The sequence below is a fragment of the Lissotriton vulgaris genome, chromosome 7, assembly GCF_964263255.1.
Source record: "Lissotriton vulgaris chromosome 7, aLisVul1.2, whole genome shotgun sequence".
Classification (NCBI taxonomy): domain Eukaryota; kingdom Metazoa; phylum Chordata; class Amphibia; order Caudata; family Salamandridae; genus Lissotriton; species Lissotriton vulgaris.
The window spans coordinates 686,217,263-686,240,155 of NC_141695.1; the positions used below are offsets into that span (position 1 = coordinate 686,217,263).

Genomic DNA, 22,893 nt, shown 5'->3' on the forward strand with positions numbered 1-22,893 from the left:
CACCTCTCCCTCCCCCCCACACTGCACGCCCACCTCTCAAAAAGATCACTGTTTATTTATAATTTAAATTGCTAGATCCGGGCAGGAGATTACATGTTTTGCTAAAAATTAAAGAATGTTGAGACTCGCAGAGGCTCAAACACTAGTCCCCAACTCCAGAGTCAGGAGCTCCGACCGCTGAACCACAACCTCTACCTCTAACAGCAGCATGGTAACAAGGATTTGCAATGCAATAGGTCCCACATTTGGTAGAGTTTAAGCTATTGGCATTGTAATGACAATGCCTTATGTTTATGTTTTAAAAATCAACACAAAGGCATTGTCATTTACAATGCCAATAGTTCAAACTCTTGTAAATGCGAGACCTCTTGCATTGCAAATGCTTGTTACTTGCTCATCTTCAACCTGTACATGGAGCAATTCACCAAAAAGCTGACGATACATGCCTCTACTTGAAAGTCTCCCCACCTCAGACATATCCTCTGCACCTGGAAGTCTAGCACCTACCTGACGCTCAACCCTTAAAACACAGAATTCCTGTTAATTTCCAAGAACAACATGCAAAAACTAGCCCAAACCTGAATGTACGACACAGGGTTTGACAGATTCAAAGACCAACATCAATTCACTTGCCAGGTGCAAGAAACCATTAAAGGACTTGTGACCACAATCTTGTATTTTGCCATGTATTAAAGCCATTTTGTGAGACAAAAAAGCCTTTCATAGGAGTGTGTGAATGGTGTCTCTCCTCACAATTACAATTTGCCATGAATGTGTCAATAGTTTGTGACAGAAACTGTGGTCGTACACCACTGAAAAGTTGATGCCTCCTCAAAGTGGCAAACCACCTGCAAAGCGGAAGCAGTCCCTGTTGGATTGCTTCCTTTTTGGGAATTGTGCTGCATGCATGTGATGCATGGGGAGGAGGTATAATAAACCAGGGGGGGGTGGGAAGGGTCACTGCCTGCCCAAGATCTCTTCCTAAAAAGGAAACCATTTTTAAAGCATTACCAGTTACAAAAAAATAAAAACCACATACACATTTTGCTTTAAAAAAAAGATCCTATTTGGGAACGTAAGCACAAGGATGCTGGTTTGATGTTCCATGCAGGCCCACCATAACTGTGTTCGTAGCCAAATCACATGGGATCTCAATAGCGACCTGATGAATATTCATTATGCTGGTCAGTCTGCTACTCCTAAGACCAAAGATTTTGAAACGTGATCTTTTAGTACATAGGCTGCATCCAAAATTACAAACAGGTTGTAAATCTAAATGTGCAGTTTGCACCCACTATTGGCAATCTCTCTATATTTACATTTGGGCAATGAATTCGCCCTGGAAACCAACCTCACCCTCAAGGAACACACTGCCAAGACAACAAAGACAGCCTGGCACCAGCTCTCTCTACTAAACAATATGAAGCCGTTATTCCCAGAAAGTAAGTTCAGAACTGATGTACACAACATTTTCGCACATAGACCACACATCGAAGCTCACATCTGAATGGTGGCAACTTGGTCCTGCTCCATGGGCTTCTAGCCTCCACAGTGCATCCCCCTCCCCACCTCCTTTAAATACACCCTTCATGATGCAGCATATTTCATCCAAGGCCTAAAGAAATATGACCACATTGCCTGTAACGGGATCGATTTCCACAGGCTCATCTTGTCATCCCACACCTCTTCTAAACCATTCTGCATTGTTTACAAACCCCTCATACCAGTCTAACAAGTTCACCATCTCCGGTGGCTTTCTGCACACTCACAGCCAGGACACCAAAGGATAGGATACAAAGAAGTGCAAAAAACAAAGCAACAAACCTTCTACATAGAGAGCATCTCAGGATCTGGTACATCGTATCTATCTGCCCCGCCCGGAACCTACTTCAATTTAGGGAACAGGTTAACATGCACAAGCATACTATTCATAATGCACTAACAGTCCATTTCTGTTTCCAGAATCCAACTATTTTGCCAACCACTTGGCAGTTTCATTTGATGCACTGATCCTTTGTCGAGCAGGTGCCTTTTTTGAGGCACCATGCTTGCAGAATTTTTTAATTTCTAAAAACAAATCTCCACAACAGGAACTTGTTTTCAGACAACAAAGAAACAATGGCCGGGACACAATGGGCACTTTCTCACTGCGTGCAGGGTTTGTTTTGCGCTTTCCCTACATAGAACTAGCAAGTGAAAATAAGCGATGGTCACCCCGCTCTAAGCATCACTTTGACCTGGGAGCCCAGTGGTGGCCGGGTCAAGGGTGTATGCCAGAGGAACCAACTAAGGTTCTGCCAGTGTAAACGCAATGCCTTCTCGGACTCTAAATGGAGTTTGGAGGGTGTGACACTTCAGATATCACTTTAAAGATCTGCCAGATTGGCTTTATCTCAATAAAACAGAAGCGAGTTGTATTGGCAAATATTGAAATAGTGTCTCTAGGCGTTAGCTGCAGCCAGTAGAATATTAGAAAGAATTTGAAACCACGTCACTAGGCACAAGCACAAACAGGGGAATGAGCCTTCACCACTCCAGCTTGGACACATGATCCTAGACAGCCCTAGCATATGGTCACTTCTGATAGCTGCAACTGGTCTGCAAATATAGAGAAGGAAAATAACAAATGAAAATGCACTGAAACAAACTACCTATCTAACGGTGTACTGCAATCATGCTATTGCTATCGTGCTTGTTTTACATGTTGAAAAGAGGAATGGAGGGCGAAGAACATTAAAACTACACAGGGTTCCGTGCTGTCTTTAGGTTTCTACATTTGGTTAATGTGCGATATTATCAGATTTGCTAATGAACTGGTTATAACCACGTGTCACTGCATTGTACCTCGTTATTTTCTAGTGTGAATGCTGAACCTCCTTAAACCCCACAGGCTGAATTCTTGTTCTTCTACCTCAAATTGACGAGCTAGACTTTTGACGCGTGAGGATCACTCAGCTTCCGAGACTGATGGAGTCTCAGGAAGACATGTCAAGTCAAGTCGAGGATTTGTATAGCGCACTACATACCCAGAGGGTCTCAAGGCGCTTGAGGGGGGAGGGGTGGGGGGGGGGGGGGTTCGTTACTTATCGAATAGCCAAGTTTTGAGTTGTTTTCTGAAGGAGAGGTGGTTCTGTGTAAGGCGGAGGTGGGTAGGGAGGGAGTTCCAGGTTTTGGTCGCTAAGTAGGAGAATGATCTTCCTCCCATGGTGGTTCTTCGGATGCGTGGAATCGCGGCGAGGGCTTGATTGGATGATCGTAATTGGCGGGTGGGGGTGTAGAAGGTCAGGCGCGTGTCGAGGTATTTGGGTCCCAGGTCGTAGAGGGCTTTGTGTGCGTGGGTGAGGAGGCGGAACGTTATTCTCTTGTTGACGGGGAGCCAGTGAAGGTTTCTCAGGTGACCGGTTATGTGATTGTGGCGGGGTATGTCTAAGATGAGTCGGGCGGAGGCGTTCTGAATGCGTTGGAGTTTATTCTGTAATTTGGCTGTGGTTCCGGCGTAGAGGGTGTCTCCGTAGTCCAGTCGGCTTGTGACGAGTGCTTGGGTGACCGTCTTTCTTGTTTCGGTGGGGATCCAGCGGAAGATCTTTCTGAGCATACGTAGGATGTTAAAGCATGATGATGAGACGGTGTTGACTTGTCTGGTCATCGAGAGGGAGGAGTCTAGAATGAATCCCAGGTTGCGGCCATGGTCCGTTGGTTTGGGTGCGCTGCCCAGGGCTGGTGGCCACCATGAGTCGTCCCATGCGGAGGGGGATGATCCTAGGATGAGGACTTCCGTCTTGTCAGAATTCAATTTTAAGCGGCTGTTCTTCATCCACTCGGCTACGTCTTTCATCCCTTCGTGTAGGTTAGTTTTGGCGGTGTTTGGGTCTTTGGTGAGGGAGAGGATCAGCTGTGTGTCGTCGGCATAGGAGATGATGTTGAGGTTGTGCTGGCGTGCGATGGAAGCGAGGGGGCTCATGTTGACGTTGAAAAGGGTGGGGCTGAGTGAAGATCCTTGAGGTACCCCGCAGATGACTTTGGTGGCCTCTGACCTGAAAGGGGGGAGGCGGACTCTCTGAGTTCTTCCGGCGAGGAACGAGATGATCCAGTCCAGTGCTTTTCCTTGTATCCTGACATTTCTGAGGCGTTGTACAAGGGTGCTATGACAGACCGTGTCAAACGCTGCGGAGAGGTCCAGGAGGATGAGGGCAGCTGTTTCTCCGTTGTCGAGTAGTGTTCGGATGTCGTCTGTGGCTGCGATGAGGGGGGTCTCGGTGCTGTGTTTGGCTCGGAAGCCGGACTGTGAGGGGTCGAGGGAGTCGTTGGACTCGAGGAAGGCGGCAAGCTGACTGTCGACGGCCTTCTCTATGACTTTGGCAGGGAAAGGGAGGAGCGAGATGGGGCGGTAGTTCTTAAGCTCAGTGGGGTCTGCTGTGAGTTTCTTCAGTAGGGCACAGAGTTCGGCATGTTTCCAGCTTTCCAGGAAGGTAGCGGTGTTGAGGGAGCAGTTGATGATATCCCGGAGATGAGGTGCGATGAGGGAGGTGGCCTTGTTGAAGATGTGGTGGGGGCATGGATCGGTTGGTGATCCGGAGTGAATGGAGTTCATCAAGCGGATGGTGTCTTCGGTGCTGATTGGGTCCCAGGCGCCAAGGGTGGTGGTGGGGGGCTTCAGTTCGGTGGTGGTAAGGGGGGTGGACTGGTCGCCGAAGCTGTTGTGTATGTCAGCGATTTTGCTGTGGAAGAATAAGGCTAGTGAGTTGCAGAGGTCTTGAGTGGGAGTGATGTCATTGGAGCCGGCGCTGGGATTGGTCAGTTCTTTGACAATGCTAAAGAGTTCCTTGCTGTTGTGGGCGTTGTTGTCGAGTCGCTCCTTGAATGCTGATTTCTTGGTGGATCGGATCAGCTGGTGGTGTTTGCGGGTGGCGTCCTTGAGGGCGGTCATGTTGTCTGTGGTTGGGTTTTTTCACCAGGCTTTCTCAAGGATGCGGCAGTTCTTTTTGGAGTTCTTGAGGTCGTAATTGAACCAGGAGGCTTTTTTGCTTCCTGGTTTGTTGTGATGGTTTTTCAAGGGTGCTAATTCGTCGGCGCAGTGGGTGATCCATTGTGCGAGATTGATGGCTGCTTGGTTTGGGTCCGATGGTTTGGCGGGATGGTTATTGTTTAGCGATGTGGTGAGCTGGTCGGTGGTAATTTTGTTCCAGTTTCTGCGGGGGACTTGTTGTGGGTGGTGGTGGTGGGTCGTGGTCTTTCTGAAGTTGAAGTGGACGCAGCTGTGGTCCGTCCAGTGGAGTCCTGTGGCGTGAAAGAAGGAGATGTGCTTGCTGGAGGAGAAGATTGGGTCGAGCGTGTGTCCGGCGTGGTGGATGGGGGTGTTTACCAGTTGTTTAAGTCCGAGATGGGTGAGGTTGTCCGGCACGGTGGTGGTGTTGCTGTCGTTTTTCTTTTCCAGGTGGAAGTTGAGGTCCCCTAGGAGGATGTAGTCCTCGGAGGGGAGGGCGTGTGGGCTGATAAAGTCAGTGATTTCTTCACTGAATTGAGTGCGGGGTCCTGGTGGCCTGTAGATGAGGGAGCCTCTGAGTGTGGTCTTGGGGTCGGTGTGTATCTGGAAGTGGAGGTGTTCGGCGACGGTGAGAGTGTCGTCGGCGCTGGTAGTGATGCGGATGGTGTTCTTGTGGACGATGGCGATGCCTCCTCCTGTTTGGTTGATGCGGTCCTTTCGGATGATCTTGTAGCCGTTCGGCATGGCTATTGCGATGTCAGGCGCTGATGAGGTGTTCATCCAGGTTTCTGTCAGGAAGGCGACGTCTGGCGTTGTAGTGTCCAGTAGGTTCCATAGTTCAATGGCGTGTTTGTGGACCGAGCAGGTGTTGAGCAGGATGCACTTCAGGTGGTTATTGTTGGAGCTCTGTTTGGCGTTTGTGGATATAGTGTGGGTCCTGATGCAGTTGAACTTGCAGGAATGGCAGGTGAAGGGTCCATGGATGCGTCCTGGGGCGGCTTGGTGGCAGTCGGGGAGCCAGTCGGCGTTGAGTGCAGAGAGGGTTGCGGCGTCGTATGTTAGGCGGGTGGAGTGGTTTTTGTGGGGGCCAGGGGGTCTGGCGCTGGGCGCGGTCCAGGCGCGGACGGGCGTAGACGGGCTTACCATTGGCGCGCCTTCGGCGCGCATGGGGTGCGAGAACGCTGCACGTATGTTGGTCTGACATAAGTGGAGGGGGGCGGAGCGAGGGAGGAGCAGCTGGGAGGCGGGAGCGGGGTGGCGAGTGGGGAGGGGATCTATGGAAGGTGCTGTAGGAAGCGGGGTGGGGCCGCGGGGGAGCAGCGGCTGGGAGTGGGGAGGAGAGAGGGCTTGAACAGCAAGATGGCAGCAAACAACAACAACAACAACAACAAGGTGATGCAGGGAGAGATCGGGCCACAGACACAGGATCAGGCAGCACAAATGTTAAGCACAGGCTGGCACACAAATAATAATAATGGCAGCAAATACGTCCAGCAGCAAAAACGCTATGCAAACAAATGAAGCTATGCACACAAATGCGCTATGCACCCAGATGAATAAATAGCAAATACGTCCCGCAGCCAAAACGCTAAGCACAGGCAGCAGTTATGATGGCAGTCAGTACGATACCGCAGGCGAGTGTGGCTCAGAGCGCAGTCAGGCACAGAGATTGTGGAGCGGGGTCAGGAGCGGCTGGAGCGACCGTGTCTGACGAAGTCAGGACGATCACAGCTCTATGTCGCTCCGGTCTACCCTAGTGTTTCCGTGGGAGGGAGGAGCAGCTGGGAGGCGGGAGCGGGGTGGCGAGTGGGGAGGGGATCTATGGAAGGTGCTGTAGGGAGCGGGGGTGGGGCCGCGGGGGAGCAGCGGCTGGGAGTGGGGAGGAGAGAGGGCTTGAACAGCAAGATGGCAGCAAACAACAACAACAACAAGGTGATGCAGGGAGAGATCGGGCCACAGACACAGGATCAGGCAGCAAAAATGTTAAGCACAGGCTGGCACACAAATAATAATAATGGCAGCAAATAAGTCCAGCAGCAAAAACGCTATGCAAACAAATGAAGCTATGCACACAAATGCGCTATGCACCCAGATGAATAAATAGCAAATACGTCCCGCAGCCAAAACGCTAAGCACAGGCAGCAGTTATGATGGCAGTCAGTACGATACCGCAGGCGAGTGTGGCTCAGAGCGCAGTCAGGCACAGAGATTGTGGAGCGGGGTCAGGAGCGGCTGGAGCGACCCTGTCTGACGAAGTCAGGACGATCACAGCTCTATGTCGCTCCGGTCTACCCTAGTGTTTCCGTGGGAGGGAGGAGCAGCTGGGAGGCGGGAGCGGGGTGGCGAGTGGGGAGGGGATCTATGGAAGGTGCTGTAGAGAGCGGGGGGTGGGGCCGCGGGGGAGCAGCGGCTGGGAGTGGGGAGGAGAGAGGGCTTGAACAGCAAGATGGCAGCAAACAACAACAACAAGGTGATGCAGGGAGAGATCGGGCCACAGACACAGGATCAGGCAGCAAAAATGTTAAGCACAGGCTGGCACACAAATAATAATAATGGCAGCAAATACCTCCAGCAGCAAAAACGCTATGCAAACAAATGAAGCTATGCACACAAATGCGCTATGCACCCAGATGAATAAATAGCAAATACGTCCCGCAGCCAAAACGCTAAGCACAGGCAGCAGTTATGATGGCAGTCAGTACGATACCGCAGGCGAGTGTGGCTCAGAGTGCTGTCAGGCACAGAGATTGTGGAGCGGGGTCAGGAGATGCTGGAAGACACGGATACTGTCACTCTCACACTTGGATACCTGAAGTCTTCCACAGAGGGGATTTCCGATGGCAGACTTTGCCGGCTTTCATCGTCGCTGTCTGTTCCAGACTGAGAGGATCTAGGGTAAGAAACAGACACAGCTGGTCATTACAAACGTACTTTCTTTAATCATCTTACTTATCTTATCCCTTAAGACATGCATGTAAACTACAAAAACACTTCATAATAACACTCGTGAGTTGTATTTTGTTGAAATTAAGCGAACCGTATTTATTTTGCTGAAAATAAAACATGGTAGATCTAGAGAGTTCTGTGTGATTCTGCGCGGTTCCGCAGGCAGAGCACTATGGGGCCCATTATGATGTCGGGCGGATTGCCTCCGCCAGGCTGGCGGTGACCACCGCCGGCCTGGCAGAGGCAATCAGCCCGACATGCATGTCCTGATTCCCCCCCGCCAGATTAGGATGGCGGAGGGGACAGCGGCGGACGGAAAGACCGTCCGCCGCTTTACCGCCGCGGTCGCCAGCCATATTACGATGGCAAAATTTAGGGGCCTTTCCGCGGCGGCAATGCCGCCACGGAAAGGCAGGCTGTGATTGCTGCGGGGCCCCCGCGGGGCCCCCAGGTGATGCCAGTGTTGGGGGTGCACTTGGGGGGTACCTATGGTAACTCCCACATTTGCATATGCAAATGCGTGCTGCAATGTTTATCATTGTGGCGGGCGGTGCTGAGTGCACCGCCCGCCACAATATTAAACATTTAGGATGTGCCCGCCATAGTGGCGGCACATCCTAGTTCCCCCTACGGGACCCCCGCCCTTGTGGCGGGCGGTCCCGTTCTCCGTTAGGGTGGCGGGCGGGAAAAGGCCACCCGCCATCCTAATGTGCCCCCACGTGTCTAAAGTTGTTTTTCTTCTGGACAGGTCCGCTGTCCAAGGGAGATAAGGAGTATTTTTAGAAGGCTAGCAGTCCTCCCAGCGCTCTGGAAGTTGCTGGTCTGTGGGATGAGTCACTCTTCTTTATTTATTTATTTATTTAAATAGTTTTATATAGCGCTGGCTAGACCCAGAGGTATCAGAGCGCTTTACAAGGGTTGAGAGAGGAACACATTGCAAAATAACATTAGTGTGAAAAGGTAAGATGCAAGACAATAAGAACAATATGCAAAGGACCGTAATTACATGAACACGAAAATAAGGCGCACATTTAGGCCGAAACCGGTAATTAATAGTTAAGCTAGAGTGGGTGGTCAGGGATGAAGGGGGGACAGTGTGGAGGTAGGGATGAAGTGAGGCAAGCAATGGGAGAGGTGATAACATGTAGGAGTGGGCAGTGAATATAAGAGAACCTAGTAGGGAGAGGGTGGAAGTATATGTAAGAAAAAGAAGAGGGGGAAGTAGGTCAGGTCTAAAGTGGCGACAACATGGCACCATCATGGGCAGGATGTGAACCCCTGTTTGGTGGCAGGATTTAAAAACCCAGTATTTGTTTAAAAGGTGCCACTTGAGATCTTTTTTGAAGCTGAGGTAGGAGGGATTGCAACGTAGATCTTTCGGAAGTGAGTTCCAAATAGTGGGAGCATTTCCGGAGAAAGAGCGAGACTGGGTAGCTTTCTTGTTCACCAAGGGCGGTACCAGCATGAGTGTATTTGTGCTCCTCATTTCTCTAGTGCAACCCGCTTTGTGGAGTTTGCCTGATAGATATAATGGGGTGTGATGATGCAAGGCTTTATGCGTAATGCAAGCATTCTTGTAGGTGATCTGCCTTCAATGGGGAGCCATTTGAGATCTTTGAGGATGGGGCAGATATGGTCAAACCGCTTGTAATCCGAAATAAGCCTTGCCTCGAGGTTAAGGCCATATTTGATTGGTGCGAAGTGGGCTTTCGGTGTTCCAGAGAGAATGGCATTACCGTAGTCCAATCTAGAAAGTACTATTGATTGAATAACTAATTTGAAGTCATCAGCAGGAATGAACGGTTTAACTTTCTTGAGGTGGTATAGAGTGAAGAGAGCGTCTTTGGCTGCATTTTTTATGTGGGGAGAAAGGCTGAGGTTGTGGTCAATGCTTATTCCGAGGGATTTAACTGAATTAGAAGAGGACAAAGAGCAGTTGAGAGCTTTAAGGTCAGAGATCCAGAGTTGGATGGGGAACCTGTTGTTTTTAGGAACGAAGAGAATTACTTCAGTTTTTTTAGGGTTGAGCTTAAGGCGATTTTGATGGAACCAGTGTTGAATCTTAGTCAGGGTATCATTGAGGTGCAGAATGTCGGCTTGGGATTTGATCCTGTAGTACAGCTGGGCATCATCAGCATAGAGGTGGTATTTGATTCCTGCTTGCTTGAGAAAAAGGGTGAGGGGTTCCATCAAGAGGTGAAATAGGGAGGGAGAGAGAATAGAACCCTGGGGCACACCCAGGGAGACAGGAATAGGTTTAGAGAGGCAATTGCTGATTTTAATTTGTTGGGTTCTGTGCTGAAAGAAGGAGGTGAACCATTTAAGTACTAGACCATTGAAGCCAAAATGAACTTTGAGGGTGTTGAGTAAGGCGGAGTGAATAACGGTATCGAAAGCCACAGAGAGGTCAAGAAGAATGAGAAGGGAGGCCTCCCCCTTGTGGAGGGAGTGATGGATGTCATCAACAATGTTGAGCATAGCAGTTTTTGTACTGCAGCCCTTTCTAAAGCCTGACTGTAGTGTGTCCAAAAGGCAAAAAGGGTCAATGTGCTTGTTCAGTTGAAGGAGGGTGCATTTTTCGAGGGCCTTGGATAGAAGAGGAAGATTAGAGCTAGGATGCAGATTGTTAAAGTCGTTGGGTCAGCAGTAGCATTTTTTTAGGGTAGGAGTGATTTGACAAATCTGGAGGGAAACAGGGACACACCCTGTGGCCAAGGAGGAGTTGATGATGGTAGTCCAATACGGTGTAATAATGTGCTTTAAATCTTGAACAAGGTTAGCGGGATGAGGGTCCAGGGTATGAGAGGAGGGTTTAAGCTTGGTGATTATGTTGAAGACTTCACGCTCTGTAACTGGGGTGAAGTTAAGCCAAGATGCGTTATATTTTTTTGCAGTGGGCTGGTAAGGAAATGTTTGGGAGGGAAGACAGCGGGAGGGAGGTGAACAGGGTCAGAGATGTAAAAGAAGTCTTGGATGGGAGGTCAATGAGGGGTGAAGAGCAGTGTGGTGGGAGGGATAAGGCAAAGGATTGGTCAATCTTGGTGTTTTTTTCAGAAAGAAGTTAGCAATTTCATCACATCTTTCGATAGAGGCCAACAATTTGGGGGGCAGAAGCTGTTTGATTTTTGATTATGCTGAATAGTTGCCTGGGTCGATTCTTAGCCCGGTCAAGTTGAGCGCGGAAGAAGGCGGCCTTTTAATTGAGGATGTGCTTATGCAGTCAGCCCTTCCAGTTTTGAGCAGGGCAAGATTTGGGGGGGGGAGGGGTGGTGCCTCGACGTGCGTTCAACCAGCCTAAGTGAGCGTCTCTCATTGTTGAGACCAACATTAAAGCAGGATTTGGCAGGACTGTTTTTATGCAGTTTTAATTTGGCTGGGGCAATGTGTTCAAGGACCTTGATGATGGATTTGTTGTAGTGTTCGGTAAGGTTCGTTAGCATTTTGAGAGGGAGGTGTAAGTTGAAGTTTTGCTTTAATCTTAGTCTCCAGTTCGCCAGGAGGAATAAGGTGACGATTTCTGGGGAATTTCCTATTTTTGTTATTTTTAGGGGGCGGGGCGTACGGTGCAGTTAATTGTGAAGAGGATAAGGTGATGATCCGACCAGTCAAAAGGGACAATGCGGGAAAGGGAAGCCAGGTCTTTGCTAGTAATGATAGTGTCAAGAGTAGCCCCTTTGCAATGAGTTGGCAAATGGTAGAGTTGATTCAAGTCATTAACGTCGAGTAGGTCATTGAGGATGTTAACCGAGGGATCATCCCTATTGTTCCAGTGAACATTAAAGTCACAGAGGAAGAGGTTTTTGATGTTGGAAATCAAGGCTTGACAATTCCTCAACGAAGGGCAAAGGGTCACCAGTGGGATGTTAGATATTATGTAGTTGAATAGGAGGGGAGCCCTGAACTTTAAGTTCAGCTCCGATGTATTCGAAGGTGGCTTGATCGGAATTTTGAACGAGGGTGAGTTGGAGTTCATCTTTGTAGATTATGGCTAGGCAGCCTCCAGTTTTGTCAAGTCCATCTTTTCTGAGAATGTTGTAACCCCGGGGAGAGCAGGTCAAGAATAGATGCAGTGTGAGCCTTGAGCAAGGTTTCAGTAAGAAAAGAGATGTCTATAGCTTCACTAAGGATGGATTCCAAGATTTCTGTTGTATGTCGTGCGGCCGATTGACAGTTCACCAGCAGGCAGTTGAGGGGATTAGAGCTGATTTTGGGGGACTGCAGGTGTGGATTCTGGTGAGTTGTGGAGGGGGTCTGGGTGAGTCTGGAGAGGAGGGGATACGGCTTGTCCCCCGGATCACCAGAATGGCGGAGTGACGTGTAGGAGGGTCGGTAGTCATGGAGAGATGTGGTGGAGTCTGGGCGAGCCAGGGGAGGTGGGGAAACGGCTGCTACACAAGATGGTGGAGTGCAGTGTAGGAGGATCAATTGTCCTGGGGATAGAGGGGGTTGAGGATATATAAGTCCCCAGGGTCGGGGAGGAGGGATCGCTCAGTGTTTGGGATGGTGTAAGAGGACTGTAACCGGAGGGTCTATCGGTTGGCCTACCGAGAGAGGTAGTCTTCTCTTGTTGAGGGGATGTAGTGCTCGTTTGTAAGGAGTCCATGGAAAAGATATGGTTGGTAAGATTAGTACCGTGGAGGCAATTAAAGTCTTTCCTGAGACATGAAAGTTCCAACGTCAGGATAGAGAGGTGGAGTTCTATGTTAAGGAGCGATTGGGTCAAAAGCGTGGAAGATAAAGAGGCAAGGAGGTGGGTGGGGAGAGGGGTATGTTCCACATTAGACAGGGAGAGAGGAATAGGGAGAAGATGAGGAGGGAACCCAGGTGAAGGGAAGTGATGGGTGGTCAAGATGCTGGACTGAGGATGACTTGTAGTATGAGAGCCATCATACCCAGGGGCCTGGTGAGTTCTATGAGAAGAGGGGCCAAGGGGCGAGTGAGGTGGGGTGTCATCTTGTCTAAAGGGGTGGGGTCATTAAGGTTGCAAGAGTTTGTCGTCCTAGGTGGCGCCGTGAGGCGGTCTGAGTGATGGGGCGCAGAGTGTAGGGGGATCGGAGTGGGGGGATCAGTCGGAGAGGACTGGAAGGAATGAGAGATAGGAAGCTTGTGGTTAAGGATGAGTGGGAGAGTGTCAAGAGGGGAGAGAGGGTTTGGGAGGCCGAGCGTGACAGAAAATAAGGAGAAGGTGGAGAGGCAGATGAGGCGAGGAGAGAGAGTGTTTGAGTGGTTAGGGAAGATGTGGAAGTGTCAAGAGCAGAGGAGGCTGCTAATGGGGCGGTGGGATCAAAGGTCGGGGATTGGGAGACTTCATAGGTAGTTGCAGAATCAAGGAGGGGCAGGATGGCGTCAAAAGAGGTGAAGCCTGGGGGGTATCCTGTGATTGAGAGGCTGCAGAGATAAGGGAGGGCGAAGATAGTAGATCGTATAGGGGGCTAAAGTGGTGCTTCAAGATGGTGAGGGGGTTATCACTGGCTTGAATGAGGATATTTCCGGTCTTAAAGATAGAGATGTTGATTTTGCCCAAAAAAGTGGAGGAAGGGGTGGTGGACAGTTTCCAACCATATGGGATTTTGCACGATTTAGTTATGGGGAGGTGGTGGAGGAAGATACTTTTCCATTTAGAGGGGCGTCTGGAGTAAAAGATGTAGTTAGTGTTGATGATAGAGGTGAGGCTAATGTAATTATCAACAAATAAGGTTTCCTGGTGACGTATTAATAGTTTGTGTTTCACATTTTTCTTAGCATTATTTAGAAGGATCTTCGAGGACTGCAAATAAGATAGGTGGGCTGGAGCCAATTCAGTTGCTGCATGGCTCTTCTTCGTCCTCTTCTTCGTAGGTCATCAATAATATGAGGATTAAGGTTCAGGGGTGCCCCTAAATACTAGTTTTAGGGGTGTTACAGTGGTCAGAAGGTAATAGCCAATGGGCTACTTCTCTTTAGGGTGCCTACACCATTTGTATGTCCACACCCTCTGGGGAGGGGGCATATCCCTAACCCTCTTTGCTAGAGTCCTCCAAAACAATTTGGAGTATTCTCAAAGGAGAGGGTCACTTTAGCTCAGGGCACCATAGGGGCGGTCCTGGATGAGAGGGGACACACCTCTCTTGCTTACAGATTTTTGCGCCAACCTTGCTAGCCAAAAATGGTGCTTGGTCAGGGGGTGGGCATCTTCACTAGATGGAGAGTCCCTTGTCAGCATAACAAAAGGCAGGAAGCCTTTGAGGCTGACCGCCTTTCTATTTTGTTCCTGCTTGAGGGGTAGGTGTGAAGCACCATCACCCAGAGCAGGCTTTGTTTCTGACCCACATGAGCAAAAGGTCCCCACCTCAGGGGGTCAGAATAGAAACATGTGTAGAGGCTTGTGGGGACCAGTCAGGCACACACCAGCGAGTTAGTAGGATTTCAGGGGCACCTCTGAGGTGTCCTCTGTGTGCATTTCGTAATAAATCCAACAATGGCATCAGTGTGGGTTTATTAAGCGAAGATGTTTGGTACCAAAAATCTTGTAATTCAGTGAAACCATCATGGAGCTGTGGAACTCGTGGTGACAAGTTCCCAGCCCATGTACTCAGTATGGCTTCACTGTGCACTTATAATGCTAAGAATGGGCTTAGACATTATAGAGGCATATCTGCTCATGCAGTTATGTCCTCACATGAGATATAGTGCACCCTGCCATAGGGCTGTAAAGCCTGCAGGTGGAGGGGCTTACCGATGCCTCTTGCAGTGCTGGTAGGCTTTGCACACAGGGATTTGTGCCAGGCCGACTCTTCACTTTTATCTGCAACAAAACACGCAGGCTGCAGTGGCAGTATGCCTGTGTTTGGGGAGTTGGCACAATACATGCTGCAGCCCTTAGAGGCCCTCTCTGGTCGCAAGGCCCTTGGTACCAGTTGTACCTTTTACAAGGGACTTATTTGTGAGACAGAGGTATGCCAATAGTGGACACAAAGGTACAGTTTGGGGAAAGAACACAGGCACTGGGAACCTGGTTAGCAGGAACCCATTGCACACTCAGTCAAACATGAATCAGAGTCAGGCAAAAAGTGTGGGGGGTACTGCAACAGAAACCCACTTTCCTACAGAGTGCTCATCTGGATCACCCCTGGGGTCCTATTTGTTCTGAATACACAGAATGGGTGAAGATATCCATTAAGCAATTTTGGAGGGCCAACTCGTCGTGGCTTCCCTTACACTAGTGGCATTATATGCCCCCATCACTAATCACTCTTCCGGAATCCCCTACACCCGGGACTTTGGGGAGAGGACTTCAATTGCATACCGGAAGCGGATCTCAACCGTTCCTCCCCTCCATGCTGCTACATGTGTCTGCACAACACAAGATTTTTGCACATAGACCACACATCGATGCTTACAAAACGCGCGGCGGCTCGGGCACCTGACCCACCCGGAATACTCATTGTATTCATTGGTTCATGATGTGCACACTAGGATAGACCTTTTCCTGTGCACAGAACAAATGGGACCCCCCCGATAACCCGTGCAGAGTACTTAGCGCAGATCTTCTCAGACTACTGCCCATTACTGGTCATCCTCAGGTGGGGCAAACACCCCACCATACCTACATGGCAGTTGCAAACGGAGGTACTCTCTCCAAGTGAAGTGTTCCGACAAAGCGCACTGTGTATATGATGGCACGATCATCACCTCTCAGCCTACTAACAATGCTACCTTTCGCAAGTATTACCGGGGGTTGTACACCGCGACGGCTTCCCAAGCTCCAGAGTGCACACATAGCTTCTTCCGCAACCTACCGATGGTCAGGCTGAACCAGTTGCAATGAGCTGAGCTGCCCGAGCCCCTGCAACTGGACGAAATACCTGCTGCAATCCTGCAAATCGCCTGCAACAAGACCTCCCACACCTATGGGCTATCGATTGAATGCGACCTTTCCCACTCAACACCTGCTGGACATGTTCACCAAGGCCAGGAAGCTGGGATTACTCCGTGTCTTGCTCTGAGAGGCCCAGATCATGGACCTTCCTAAACAGGCAGAGACCCACTTACTGTTTGCTCTTAACGGCCTCTCTCAATACTAAATCTCAACTGTAAGTTCCTGTGCAGAGCGTTAATGAACCGCCACCTCACAACAATTAATGATCTTGTCCATGTTGACAAGTCAAGATTCATCCTGGGCGAAGCACTTCCACCAACATTCGTCACCCATTACTGCTCATACATGATACTCCAACTGATGCCTTCGGGCAGGAAGCTGTGTCGTTAGGCATTGAGAAGGCGCTCAACACTAAACGCCTAATAGGGTCCATCCATTGGCACGTACAGCGGCCTCCTCAATCAGTCCTGAACACTTGGCTGGCGTACTGGTCTCTGACAGATATTTGGCGTGTCCGTAACCCAGAAGCCCGTGTGTATTCTTTTTATTAACACATACATGACGGACATGTGAGGATGGACCGGACCTTGAGCTCACCCTCACTGCAGCCACACGTCAAAAACATTTAGACTACCTTGGCCGCACACATTGCGACCACAATCCCCATTTGCTACAACTGAGCTGGGAGGCCAGCCAGTCCCCTCTAAACGCCGCCAGCCGTCAGCGCTGGAAGACCCAGCATTCTGGGCCTCACTGGGAGTAGCTGCAACAGAATATTTAAAAAATAACACCTGCACCATACATAGCAAATCACCGGACATTGGACATAAGGTATTGTCGGTGACTGAATTCACCGACAATACATCTACCCTGTCCACCTTCCCTATCCTGGACCCGACCTCATTAGTGGAACTCGCCACTCGAGTAAAATCTGGCTCCCCTAATGACTGCTGCCCGCCATCTGTTTTGCGGAGTATCTGCCTCAATCTACCTGATTGTATTCTACCCCTGCTGAACGGCTCTCTCAGCAGCGGCATTGTTCCTAGCTCCCTCAAGGAGGCCACTCTTGTGCCCCTCCTCAAAAAACCTGGCGCCGACCCTCTGGAACCGTCCCATCTCCCTCCTTCCCCTACTTTTCGAAATTAATGGAGGCCCACGTCAACCGATGCCTGTCAAATTTCATTGAATCCTCAGGTTATCTCGAATCCAACCGAGCTGGCTTTAGACCTGCCCATTCCACTGAGGCTGTCATCCTGGCAGTCCTGGACACACTCAGGAGGAATGCGGACACGGGGTCTCCCCAAGCCCTCGTGCTTCTGGACCTGTCGGCCGTGTTCGACACGGTGGACCACAACATTCTTCTCCACCGTGTCAGACAGGCAGACATCCATGGTCCCGCTCTTAAGTGGATTGAGTCCTTCCTAACAGGCAGAACTCAGGCGGTTCGCCTGGGCCCCTACACGGCAGCTAAAACCCCTACGACCTGTGAAGTCCCCCAGGGCTCCTCCCTCTCACCGCTTCTATTCAACTTCTACCTCCAGCCTTTGATCCACTCTCTCCAGAAATGGGACATCATCGTCTATAACTACGCTGACGACTTGCAGCTCATCCTCCCACTCAATTCACCCTCTGCCATCAAAACCTTTCATGGAGTTATGATCCCTATCCAGCATTGGATGAACCAAAATCAGCTGAAGTTAAATCCTGGGAAAACCGAGCTCCTCCTTCCTGGTCTCAGTCATGCCCATTGGGGCCCGCATTTCTGGCCTGCGGAGCTCGCCCCCCCCCCCCCAGTTCCGGTCAAATCAGTTAAGAGTTTGGGAGTGATTATTGATGCAGAACTGTACCTTAAAACCCAAGTGGGTGCAGTAATTTCATCCTGCATGTACCAGCTCCGGAAGATTCGCAAAGTTCGCCATCTACTTCCACCCACCGCACTTACCCAAGTTGTCATTGCACTTGTGCTCTCCCGGCTGGACTTTTCCAACTCCCTCTACCACGGTCTTCCACAATCCCTGCTACACCGCCTTCAGGTAGTTCAGAACCAAGCGGCCCGACTCATTCACAGAACCCCCAGATGGCAATCGGCCAAACCGTTACTTCACCGGTTGCACTGGCTCCCAATAGGCCAGAGGGAAGCTTTCAAAGTGGCCTGCCTTACATTCAAGGCCCTCCACTGTCCCGGCCCTGCGTTTCTCAAATCTTTAATCACTCCTCAACAACCAATGCGCAATCTCCGTTCAGCTCACCGTCATCTTCTAGTCACCCCCAAAGTCAAAAGCAAGAAATTCGGTGGTCGCCGCTTCTCCCACCTCGCTCCCGGACTTTGGAATCTCCTCCCTCTATCCATCAAATCCACCCTCTCTCTCCTCAACTTCAGGAAATTGCTTAAAACCCACCTCTTCCCCCCTCTTGGTTAAAACCCTGCCACTCACGTTTCTCCTTCACTCACTCTGTCTCATAGCGCCAGGAAACCTTTGGTGTCAGTCCGCTTAACAAGTTTCACCTAACATAACATAACATAACATAACTGAATGGGAAGCATTTAAAGTGGTTATCAGGGGTCATAACATGGGACTAATCTGGAACATGCGCAGACAGCTAACCTGGGAGATCGTGAAAATAGAACAGGAGATTATACCCGGCGAAACTCAAATGGCATTGGGCTCGGGAGACTTGCAACAGCTGCGCAAGAAGCGAAACAAACCTATAGAATTGTTAGGACAGCTGCGTTGTTTAAATTACACAGCACATTCAGCATGCACACACGCAATGTCAGACAAACCTGGAAGATTGCTGGAATGGCTGCTGCGACAGGAGCAGCCTCAAAACCCCATACATGCTATATCCACTACAGTGCACATCCAATACGAAATACATGTCCAGATGACAAAACACTACACGACCCTCTATCCACAACCCCGACTAGACTGGGAAAGAACAAGAGCATTATTGTACAGGATACACCTACCCACCATAACACCAGAGCAGAGCGAAGCACTAAGTGCTCCGATTGAGCAAGATGAGATTAATGGGGTTATAGCAGCGCTGGCAAAAGGGATAGACCCTGGCCTAGAAAGGCCACCGACAGAATTCTACAAAACATATGCGGCAACACTGGCGCCACACCTCCAAGCACTCTATGCCCCTGCGATAGAGGATGCCGCCCTCCTGCAATCACTGAACGAAGCACGGCTGGTCACACTCCCCAAGCCTGACACGTACTATCATGCTGAGCTCATTCAGGCCTATGGCTCTATTAAACACAGCTTGTTAAAATCTTGGTGAAGCTTCTAACAGACCGGCTAGCACCGTTGGTCCAATCACTAGTACATGACCAGAACAGATTTGTCCCAGCACGAGGCACTTCTTTGAACCTCTGACAGTTTTTCAGAGTCGCTTAATATGCCCCAGACCAATGGTCTCACGCAGGCTGCCTGATCGCAGATTAGAGAAGGCCTTCCATACCCTGGAATGGGACTTCCTCTTTGCGGTGCTGCCATTGTATGGGCTCGGAAAAACGTTCATTAGAATAGTTTGGTTTCTATACAAGGACCTAGTGACCTGGTTACATGTACACACATTTCCTGAACTGGTATCCATCTTTGCGATCCTAGACAACCTGAGCATCCACACATGGTTGTCAGACTCGAAAGCCCGGCCCAGTCAGGACACAAGCCTGATGACTGTGGACCACCCCTGCTGGTGCAGGATGGCACACACCAAAGGAACCCTTATCCCACACTCACGGTGCATTGTGATCCGGGACTTGCCCTGACTTCGTGACACGACAACGGTATGATGGTACTCCCTGGAGAGAAACAGGAGTTGATTAATTGGGGGAACTCTCTAACAAGGGCTCCATCATGTCCCTTGAAGACATTGTGGACATTTACGGAATAGGAGCTGGGCCAGCTCCTAACATTTCACACAATACAGTATGCACTACAGGCCACATGGGGTAGCAGCGACACGGAACCTCCCATGTCTGCCACGATGCACAGGCTCCTGACCTTGGATGGGGCGCACCATGCAATTACCACCCTCTATACGTCCTCCAACTTGATCCTGACAGACTATGCCACATGGACGCTCGCCAGATGGAACGTCGTATTACCACAACCTCTATTGAATAAATGTGGGTTCCGTGCTTTACAATTGATGAAGGACGTATCCAGTAACCACAGATTTCGCTTACGCCAACCTCTTCCCTCAGGGCATCAAACACATGTATCCAGTCCTGACCACTGAATGCCCCCGATGCAAATTGTTGGATGCTGGATTCTACCACATGGTGTGAGACTGCCCGACACTGCAACTAGTATGGGAAGCAGACACTGCATGGTGACTGAACTGAGAATACATTCCTGAGCCCAAACCCGAATCCTGCTTACTGGGCCTATGCACCCATGTGAAAGGTAATCGACACCTTCACATGTTCATTAATCTCGCCTTTGACCTATTTAAAAGGTAGATAACCATAAGGTGGAAGGCACCCGCCCCTCCTGATCCCCAGTGCTGGCTGTCCACTCTACTAACATGGACACGGGCAGAGTCCGACACTTCACATGAGGGGCGGGACACACAAACAGGTGGAGAACGTTGGGAAAACTTCTTGCTTCCTATTGAAGCCAAAAATCATGCACGCCCCTCGTGAGCCACACCATCACACTACACGCTTGAACACACACCCATGTTCTCATTGGTGGAAATTTTGCCCTGTGAGTTGCTTATGCACCAAATCTCCTGCATGCGACCCAACATGCATGCTATGATAAGGCTTCCACAGGACTCCGGCCTCACTCTCTTAAGTGCACGTCATTGTTACCAACTGGCTGCAAGCCCCCCCCCTGCATTGACCGTTCATGCTCCCTGCCCTAGTGCTACTTTCGCAGGGCGATCCACACTGGCGAAGGACCCTCCACATCCGGCTCATGCTGTACACACTGGCACATTTTCACTCTAAGCAGACTCCATGGTTTTGTAATAGTTTGAAATAACTGTTTATGAGTTTATCACGCTGATTCACAATACTGTTATGTTATGTTATGTTAATAGAAGCTTGTAAAGCGCACTGTCACCATAAGTTTCCTGGCGCTGGATATGTATGATGATGAAGCGGTGGAACATGTTAGCCGGTTTGTGAGAATAGCCAAGTTTTTAAGGCCTTTCTGAAGCTCAGTAGGCTGCCTCAGGTTTTGATAGAGAGGGGGAGAGAGTTCCAGAGCATGGGTGCCTGGTATGAGAACCTGCGGCCTCCCTGCTTTTCCAACTTGATGGTAGGAATGGTAAGTAAGTGAAGGTGGGCTGAGCGGAGATTACGGGCGGGACGTGCTTTACAATCAGACTGTTTAGAAATTTAGGGCTGTTGCAGTGAAGTGCTTTGAAGATTAAACAACCTGTCTTGAAGGCAGCTCTTTGTGCTATGGGCAACCTGTGTAGTTTATGCAGCAGGGCCTAGCCGATTGCCATCTTGGTTGGTTATGAATTAGACTTGCTGCCTGATTCTGGATGATTTGAAGACGATTGAGCAAGGTCTGGGGTAATCCTATGTAAAGGGAGTTCGAAAAATCTAGGCGTGAAAGCACTAAAGCGATCACTACCTGTACGAGGGCTGCGTGAGATAGCAAATGGGAAATCTTCCTGATTTTGCGCAGTTGGAAGAGGCTGGCAGAGATCACGGCCCCCACATGTCCCTTAACTGAGAGGTCAGAGTCGATAACCACCCCTAAGCTTTTCACTGAGAGGGACGGAGTGGGGGGAGAACCTAGTTCGCTCGGCCAGAAGTGTGGTCCCCAATGTGCAGCGCTGTTCCCAGGCAGTACCAGTTCCGTCTTTCCTGGGTTCAGTTTTAGCTGGTTGAGATTCATCCAATGCTGGATATGAAGCATCACAGATTGGAATTCAGCCTCAGCATTTGGGGAGTCCAAGGGGAAAACGATCTGAAGGTCGTCGGCATAGTTAAAGACCGTTATCCTCCTGGTTTTAAGTGAGCGAATTAGTGGCCGTATATAGAGATTGAACAACAGTGGGGAGAGGGACGAGCCCTGCGGCACTCCACATGATGTAGATATCTTTGCAGCAGTGAAGGAGCCCAGGCGAACAGTTTGTGTTCTGCCTTTGAGAAATGACTTGATCCATTCATTGGCAGGGCCGTGGATGCCTGCTTGTCCGACACGGTGTAACAGGATGTTGTGGTCGACCGTGTCGAACGCGGCCGAAAAATCCAAGAGCACCAGAGTCTGAGGGGCCCCCTTATCTGCGTTACCTCTCAGTGTGTCTAGTACTGCTAGGACAACAGCCTCGGTCGAGTGAGCAGGCCGAAAGCCAGCTTGATTAGGCTCTAGGAACTCAGAGTTTTTGATAATTATTTCAAGAGTTATGTGACGAAGGCTGTAATGACATATTGAACTGCTATCCTATACATGATTGGCTGGGATATACGGTATGTTTTATAATTTCACCATTCAAAGACTATACTTATGATATGGTGTGAGTAGAGTCATTTGTGTAGGTATTTTGCTTATTGAGAAATTTACTGGTTCTACCTTAATGAATTATTATTTTCATTGGTTTCAATGTTGTTTGCGTGTAACTGGAGTTGTCACTTATAAACTATTATTCACAAAAATGAAAAGGCACAGATCAAACAATATAAGGTGAAGAAAGAACACCAATCAGTCCCAGAACTCACCAACCACTTGGCCCAGAGCTACCACTTTTGAAAAACCCGATTCTCTAGCCTTTGATGAACAACTATATGTATGGATGGGAGTTTTTCTTTCCCCTAATGAAAACCGTCTGGCCGGTTGGTCTTTATGATGAGTCAACTCTGTCTTACATTCTCTCCACTGGAATGATCTACATAGGTCATTGTTTTTCATGACTATGTATGTGTTGTTCAACAAGCTCCAGCACGTAACAAGCTTCAGCACGCAAAAGAGCTTATGTTTATAAATATACCTCGAGCATTAATATGTCCTATATAAGTATAATGTGGAATGATTTCAAGCAGTTAACACTAATAGTCGACACTAATGAACAAAGGGCACAGCAGTGTGACACTTTAGAAATACTCAGTCCGACAATATCGAATCATCATTAA

The 22,893-nt window shown here is 49.5% G+C and overlaps 1 protein-coding gene across 1 annotated transcript in view; it reads right to left on the bottom strand.

Annotated features, from left to right (window-relative positions):
* The window catches only part of C7H17orf75 (chromosome 7 C17orf75 homolog), a 166,262-nt gene that overhangs the window by 132,365 nt on the left and 11,004 nt on the right, over positions 1-22,893 (bottom strand). Inside the window, exon 2 of the mRNA XM_086930902.1 lies at positions 7,794-7,874. Coding sequence (XP_086787028.1) covers positions 7,794-7,874 — 81 coding nt within the window. The remainder of the gene's footprint in view (positions 1-7,793; positions 7,875-22,893) is intronic.